An 8,286-nucleotide genomic window follows, 5' to 3' on the forward strand; every position below is an offset into this window, starting at 1 on the left:
AAGTAGCTACTGCTGTGGACACTGATCATAAAGTAGATAGCCACGTTATCCAATGCATTCCAACAGGCTGTTTAATGTTATGCAGAGCTATTTGGAGCATAGCTATCTAACTTTCCAACATAACACAAAAAGATTGTTGAGGAACACCGTACAACTTAAATCCAAAAACTTCCAAAGAAGAGGAGCTGCGTTTGTGGAAGGTGCTAGATTAAAGCATCCACCCAAACTTCCATACATCTGCTTTTACCATTCTGTGAAGAAGAAACTGGATTAAAAAGCTGGAGTGAAGTGGACGCATTGGTTGCGTGGGAGGCCTCAAATATACTCAATGCAAGGACAGAGATGCAAAGGCCAATGCACGGCCAAAGCTGTGCAAACATACAGCACTGTTGTATAAACTCAACAAATGTTCCTACATTACTGTGGCAGTTAAAACTCATATGTAATAAAAATCATAGCTCCATGACACCAGAAGATATGCTAGCGATATAAAGCCCTACTCCATTTCCACTCTCTGTTGTGTGCATCTGGATCTCTGTGGAAATGTGCACCCAAAGTGTAATTATGGTGCGTGGCAGTGGACAAATAGCTATTTTATTAAATGCGAGGTGATAAAACTCCAGACGGGACTAACATTATCTTAAGACCATGGAGTTCAGCGAAAAACACGTCTGGAGGAAAACACATACATGGTCGTTCCGGACAGGAATAAAATCACAGAGGACCCCCCATAAAACTAATATTTCACGTCACACTGTATTTCAGTGTAAATGACAAAAACAAATTGAATCTGCCATTTTCAAACCTGATTTGTATTGGCCACTTTAATATGTGGTGATGATAGCCGATTCATATCTGTTCCACAGCAATGCAAGTTTGTCTGCATGGCCAGATCAGAATTTATATAACTTTTTACACCAAGAAGAAATGAAATAAGCAGTAAGTAGTTTGCAAAATGCACGTGAGGACAATGGAAAATGAGGGAAAGTAAGTTGATGACTTCACTAGTGGAGGCACCAGACCTCTGAAATATTTGGACTGATGTGTCCTTTCCACTAATATTAGAAGGCTTGTGTCACAACCGCTCTGTATTTGTGATTATTTAGCCAAACGCGTCTATAGACCATGGCTGCAACATAACTCCTTCATAGCTCATGTGATTTTGGCAAGGGTTAAACCAAAACTTAACGTGAAGCAATGTTAGTTGCACATCGCAAACTACTCAAACAAATGTCAGATATGATTAAACAAGATAAAAATAAACATTGGATTTAGTCAGAAAATCAGATTTGGGCCTCTTTTACCTGCTGTGTGAATGTAGCCTTAGAGCCTCATATGCATCCAATGATCGCAGAATGGAGCTTGAATAACGAAGCCATGTCTTCTAAACGCAGTGTTCTTCTGAATTAAACAGCAGCTCTGTATGAATTTCTTTGGCAGGTGATGGAACATTACTGAACTGAAACATTGCACTCTTCTTCTTCGTCATGCTGTACTTACAAATATAAACTATAAAACACTTAAAACCCAGCACTGAAAACCTTTCTGATATGAAATAAGACGTGAGGACCCCGTTTACACCTCTGTGTTTCAGATGGCCAGTTTCTGAACTGGAACTGTATCAGATGTGTTTACACTGAGTAGTGTGTGGTTACTCAGACTGAAATACTGAGAACTGTGGGTTATAGCTACATGCTTATTCCTGTGAGATGCCCCTAAATTAAACAACAGTGGCACAACTTTAGGTGTCTTTATGGGACAGTATTGCAAACAGAGGTGGAGGCCCGGCCACAGTACTGAAAGGTGTTTTAATTGGAACAAGAGATCTGAGAGGATGTTGGTTGTAATGGAAAAGGGTTTGGTTGATTAGGAAGGTTTTTTGGTTATACTAGGATTTGCTGGACTTTTGGCTGCACTGGTAGGGCTTTTGTTGGCTGAAAGATAAGAACATAAAGACGCCTTCACATTAAATTTGAATCTAAAAGCATCTTTGGTGTGTTTACACCAGCATTTATACACATATGCTCCTGATACTCATGGCGCAAAAAACGTTCGGGTGTAAACGAAGATGGAAGTGATTAAAAACAGAGTACGAGAAAAGACTACTTCACATATTTACTGTATAAACACATCGCCATACTCCCCTCGAGAGTAAACTCACAGCTGCGTGTCGAGATTATCACCACGTCCCTCATCAGCAGATGGCGATATCGGCCATAAGTGACAGCTCAGTCCAGAGTGATCAGTTCTTCTGGGTTCCTATCTTGCTCCAAACCCAACCCTAATGTAAGTTCCTAGCAAGAGGACTGTGACATCAGACGGATGAGTATGGGGGGCCGGAGGCGTGCAGTGGTACAGCCACCGCACTGTTGGGCTGTCTTTCACTTGGACAGACGTCCGACTGAGAGCAGGCCTCGGACGACGGCATGGAAGTCGAAGGGGATGCCTTCTGACTCCTTGCCAAGGGAAATCCGCTGACCAGAAACTGAGGAACTGAGGAAATCAGAGCCATTTTTGGTGTTCTGGATAAAACAAACACACAAAACAAAATATCAGTGTATCTTTTTATGAACTGGTTCTCTTTTAGTTTTTTTAGTTTTAGCACTGGAGCTACGAACCTGATGTGGCTAACAAGCTAACAGGTAGACCTAAGTCTGATTTTAGTTTAAGTTGTAGTTAAGTTGACTCAATAAAATCCAAAAAGACTATGATTTTACTTTTACTGACTGCAGAGCATTGAGACTTGAAAAACCCTGTTTTGCCATAATTTATTTTCAAATGTTACATTTATAATATTTACACAATGCTGTATTACTGTAACTGCAGCCTTGTTCTCACCAAATGTGGTAACTGGCCCACATGATGGCCTGTGCTAAGCTGTGTGCAATATAATCCAATATCACCAGTGTATCTTTTCACAATAGCCTTAGTGGTTTGGTCTATTTGGTCTCTCTGTTTGGTGGCATTATAGCAGTTTTTATGCAGAACCAATACCAAAAACCTCTGTGTGTGGCATTGTAGACAAGATGCAACTGCATAAATAAACATGCATGAAAGAAAGCGTAAATATTTAAATAAATAATTCAATGTACTGCATAAAAGCCATAAACAAATACATTAATAAATAGAGCATGAATAAATAAATGCATACATAAATAAAGGTGAGATGAAAGTATTAATACATAAATTATGGGTAGAAATGCATCAGTAAGCAGCTTGGTTAAAGTGAGGCATATTCTGTAGAAGAAGGGCATATGTAAATCTAAGGCATGTATACTATTGTGTCACCCATCTTCCCAATACAGCCAACATACTATTTATTATATAGTGTAATACATAAGTGCCCCAAAGGCCAATTATACTTGCAAAACCTTCAACTGGGTGATTTGTTTTTTACTTGATCATAAAACACCAAACTTTAATACATGGTTAGTGGTTAGGTGAAGCATTTTAAACTGCTGCAATTGTTTATCAATGTGATTTCTTAATAAACTGGATGGTTCATTCGCTAGGATCAATTATTGTGGTCCAATATTATTTTATAATCATGGTATGACAGATTATAAAATAATGTTGCAACGCAATAATTAAACCTCACTGAAGATGTAATTTCAATCCTAAAGAAATTAAATGATTAAAATTACACTTTTAACAACACATGTAATTTTAACAGGAAATTGTGCAAAATGTAAGAGTGTAAAGGTATAGTGGAATAGGGGGGTGTAAGGATATGAGAGTGAGAGCAGAGAGTGAGAACAGAAAAGGGTACAGAATGAAAGATAAAAAAGTAAGGGGGGGAGAAAACAGAGAAAGTGTGTGGTGTTGTATGTAAACAATGAGAGGAGTGAGTATGAGACAGTGAGACAGAGGACTGAGAGAGTAAGAGGAGAGTGAGAGTATGAGAATGAGAGTGAAGCAGTGAGAGGAAAATGAGAGGGGGAGAGTTAGAGTATGATAATGAGAGGAGATTGAGACTATGAGAGAGAGAATGAGAGTAAAGCAGTGAAAGGAAAATAAGAGCGAGAGTGAGAGTATGAGAATGAGAAAGAGAGAGTGAGAGGAGAGTGAGATTATGAGAATGAGAAAGAGAGAGTGAGAGTAGGAGAGTAAGGTGGTGAGAGTGAGACAGTGAGAGGAGAACGAGAGTATAAGAGAGAGTATAAGAAAGAGAGAGAGAGTATGAATGAGACAGTAAGAGGAGAATGATATTATGAGAGAGAGTATGAGAAAGAGTATGAGAGTGAGACAGTGAGAGGAGAATGGAAGTATGAGAGAAAGTATGAAAAAAGAGAGAGAGTATGAGAATGAGACAGTGAGAGGAGAATGAGAGTATGAGAGAGAGAGTATGAGAGTGAGACAGTGAGAGGATAATGGAAGTATGAGAGAGAGTATAAAAAAGAGAGAGAGAGTATGAGAATGGGACAGTGAGAGGAGAATGAGAGTATGAGAGAGAGTATGAGAAAGAGAGAGAGTATGAAAAAGAGAGAGTATGAAAATGAGACAGTGAGAGGAGAATGAGAGTATGAGAGAGAGAGAGTATGAGAAAGAGAGAGAGTATGAGAAAGAGAGAGTATGAAAATGAGACAGTGAGAGGAGAATGGGAGTATGAGAGTATGAGAATATGAGAAAGAGAGACAGTGTGAGATTGAGACAGTAAAAGGAGAGTGAGACAGTGAGAGAAGAATGAGAGTATGAGAGAGAGTATGAGAAAGGGAGAATATGAGAGTGAGACAGTGAGAGGAGAATGAGAGTATGAGAGAGAGAGTCTGAGAAAGAGAGAGAGTATGAGAATGAGACAGTGAGAGGAGAATGAAAGTATGAGAGAGAGTATGAGAAAGAGAGAGTATGAGAAAGAGTATGAGAATGAGACAGTGAGAGGAGAAAGAAAGTATGAGAGAGTATGAGAAAGAGAGAGAGTATGAGAATGAGACAGTGAGAGGAGAATGAAAATATGAGAGTATAAGAAAGAGAGAGAGAGTATGAGAATGAGAGGAGAATGAGAGTATAAGCGTATGAGAAAGAGAGACAGTAAGAGCAGAGTGAGACAGTGAGAGGAGAATGAGAGTATGAGAGAGGGAGTATGAGAATGAGACAGTAAGAGGAGAGTAAGACAGTGAGAGGAAAGTAAGAGTATGAGAGAAAGAGAGAGAGAGAGAGTGATTTACGGGCTGCTGTCCTGCTGTTTGCCGGCTGTGTCGCAGGCTGCTGGTCTGTGGGCAGTGCTGTAGGGGAAAGCCGCTCCGCTGCTCGACCCATACGCCAGCTTGTTGAGGCGAGAGAGGGCCTTTATGCTGCCGGGGGGGCGTCCAGGGCTGACCTTATACCCCGCCGCTCTGGTGGTCCCGAGTGGTCTCCCAGGGCTGGTTTTGAACCCCGCTGCTTTAGTGGTGCCCAGAGGCCGTCCGGTGCTTGTTCTGTACCCGGCTAACTTTGTGGTCCCGACTGGTCGACCCCGTTTCCCTGAACGGCCCGAAGCCTTCTTCTTCTTGGCATCCTCAGGTTTCTCTCCCACTTTTGGGGTTCGAGCAGTGGGCCGTGGTGGGCCCGGGGCAGGCTGCCTGTGGCAGGGAGCGGGTTTGGGAGCTTGAGATGGCAGAGAGAGGTGAGTCAGGGGCATCTGCAGGGCTCCTGGAGGAGGTGAGGACGGGTAAAACTTGTTGGCGTGGGCCGAGCACAGATCAAAGTGACTAGCCGGGATACGACCATCCTCGGCCAAGCAGGAGGGCCTGCCGGTCAGGCAGTATTCAGTACTGGTACTCGCAACCTGGCGCATCATCTGAAGAACCAGAGGAGCAGAAAACATGAATTACAATCAAACTCATAGCTTTGTAATTCCTATTTGACCAAGAAGAAGAGTGATGGAGTGCTGCAGATGACCTGGCTTCCACAGTCACCGGACCTGAACTCAACCGAGATGGTTTGGGGTGAGTTGGACCACAGAGTGAAGGCAAAGGGGCCAAAAAGTGCTAAACACCTCTGGGAACTGCTTCAAGACTGTTGGAAAACCATTTCAGGTGACTACCTCTTGAAGCTCATTGAGAGAATGTCAAGAGTGTGCAAAGCAGTAATCAGAGCAAAGGGTGGCTATTTTGAAGAAACTAGAATATAAAACATGTTTTCAGTTATTTCACCTTTTTTGTTAAGTGCAAAACTCCACATGTGTTCATTCATAGTTTTGATGTCTTCAGTGAGAATCTACAATGTAAAATATTCATGAAAATAAAGAAAACGCATTGAATGAGAAAGTGTGTCCAAACATTTGGCCTGTACTGTATACCAGTAAACTGTACTATACTGTATTGTAGTGTGTTAGTATATATGAGGTATTACTATATATATATATATATATATATATATATATATATATATATATATATATATACATATATATATACTGTAATGTATTGTAGTGCGTTAGTATATTTAAGGCATTAGTATATATCACTATAACGTCTTGTAGTATGTTAGTTTATTTGAGGTATTGGTATATATCAGTATACTGTAATGTATTGTAGTATATGTTAGTTTATTTGAGGTATTAGTATATATCAGTATACTGTACTGTATTGTAGTGTGTTAGTATATTTGAGATATTAGTATACATCAGTATTCTATACTGTATTGTAGTATATGTTAATATGTTTCAGGAATTCGTATATCATATGTACACTGTACTGTATTGTAGTGTTAGTAGATTTGAGGTATTCATATATCAATATACTGTAATGTATTGTAGTGTATGTTAGTATACTTGAGGTATTAGTATATTTCAGTATACTGTACTCTCTTGTAGTGTGTTAGTATATTTGAGGTATTAGAATATATATTTCTCTGTACTGTATTGTAGTGTGCTAGTATTTTTGCGGTATGAGAATATATCAGTATACTGTAATGTATTTTAGCGTGTTAGTATTTTTGAGGTATTAGTATAAGTTATATCAGTAAACTGCACTGTACTGTATCGAGTATTAGTATATTTGAGGTATTAGTATATATCAGTATACTGTAATGTATACTGTACTGTATTTTTTGTGTATTTTAGTGTACTACAGTATATTTTGATAGTACGTGACTATCAGGTTTTGCTGAAGCTACACAGGGTACAGTCCGGGTACTCAGGGGTTCAGTGCGGGGCGCAGGCGCGCCCACAAACCGCGTTATAACCTCTGTATGAGCGGCCGGTTGACACAGTGACAGTAATGGCAATACTGGGTACTGACTGCAGGTCAGCGTCTGCTCATTAAAACCCCTCGAACCGCGGCCGAACCGGACCTACACCGCCGAACCAGAACCTGAACCTGCACACAAAGAGTTCCCCTGTCGCGGACCAAACCCGCCCGCGCGCACTCATACACACACACTCTCTCGCGCACTCATACACACACACTCTCTCGCGCGAGGGACAAACTCAATACAAACTGCATTTGTGCAGATGCTCGCGCGCTCACGAGCAGCTGCACAAAAAAAAGACAACAAAGCAGCGCGCGACTGTACCTTGTTTGATCTCTGCTCGCGGGCCTGAAAGGGTTAAATCCAAAAATCCGATCCATCCTCGGATCTACAGCTCCCACATCATAAACCCGGACCAGCCGCTTCGCCTAGAACCTCCCGCGGCCCGTCCGGCGGTGCTGACCCGCTCCGCGAGGCCCGGTCTGCAGCTGCACGGCGGATCTGCGTCCCACCCGCGAGCCTTTACAGCAGAAAGGCAGCCATTTCCATTAAAAATTAATAAGTGCAGGCGGTCTGCGCATGCGCACTGCGCTGCCGAACAAAGGCGACTCGTCTGCGCCACCACAAAAAAAAACCCACACAGTATAATACAGGGGTTCGGTTCTAAGAGAGCAGCTCAAAGAGTGCATTACTAACATCTGCACAGACTACTGCAGCAGCATGAAGGATTATCCCATCAAACCAAAACACCATTCAAAACCCAGCCCTATACAAGACCCAGTCTCAAAACCCAGCCTGATACAAACTCCAGTCTCAAAACCCAACCTGATACAAAACCCAGTCTGTTACAACCCCCGGCCTCATACAAACCCATCTCAAAACCTAGCCTGGTACAAACCCTAAGTCTCAAAACCCAACCTGATAGAAACCCCTGTCTACCAGTGAGGGAGACTGAAAGCTTCACAACTCAACTTTCATTAAATGTATTAAATTCAACCTCAAAACCTATGCCAATATGAAATCTGACCTGTTGTCGATTCCCAGGGGTCAACCTTACACAAATCCCACCTCCAACACCAAACCAGTCAGACTCCATCCGTTACCAAACCTAACCAT

General features: G+C 41.6%; 1 protein-coding gene across 1 annotated transcript; it reads right to left on the reverse strand.

The window, feature by feature from the left end:
• Positions 1-7,743, reverse strand: c17h5orf24 (chromosome 17 C5orf24 homolog). The gene is made up of 3 exons (XM_007238898.4): positions 7,495-7,743; positions 5,166-5,776; positions 1-2,522 (listed from the first exon to the last, which is right to left on the reverse strand). Exons 2-3 carry the CDS (start codon positions 5,774-5,776, stop codon positions 2,315-2,317), a joined length of 819 nt encoding a protein of 272 aa, XP_007238960.3. The 5' UTR covers positions 7,495-7,743; the 3' UTR covers positions 1-2,314.
• Positions 7,744-8,286: the final 543 nt, after the last annotated feature.

Source organism: Astyanax mexicanus, chromosome 17 (genome assembly GCF_023375975.1).
Source record: "Astyanax mexicanus isolate ESR-SI-001 chromosome 17, AstMex3_surface, whole genome shotgun sequence".
Taxonomy (NCBI): domain Eukaryota; kingdom Metazoa; phylum Chordata; class Actinopteri; order Characiformes; family Acestrorhamphidae; genus Astyanax; species Astyanax mexicanus.

Excerpts from the sequence above, each read along its gene's own strand:
- c17h5orf24 (XM_007238898.4), bottom strand. The coding sequence starts at position 5,776 with ATGATGCGCCAGGTTGCGAGTACCAGTACTGAATACTGCCTGACCGGC. Across the intron at positions 2,523-5,165 it reads AAACAGCAGGACAGCAGCCC|AACACCAAAAATGGCTCTGA; the intron begins GTAAATCACTCT and ends TGTTTTATCCAG.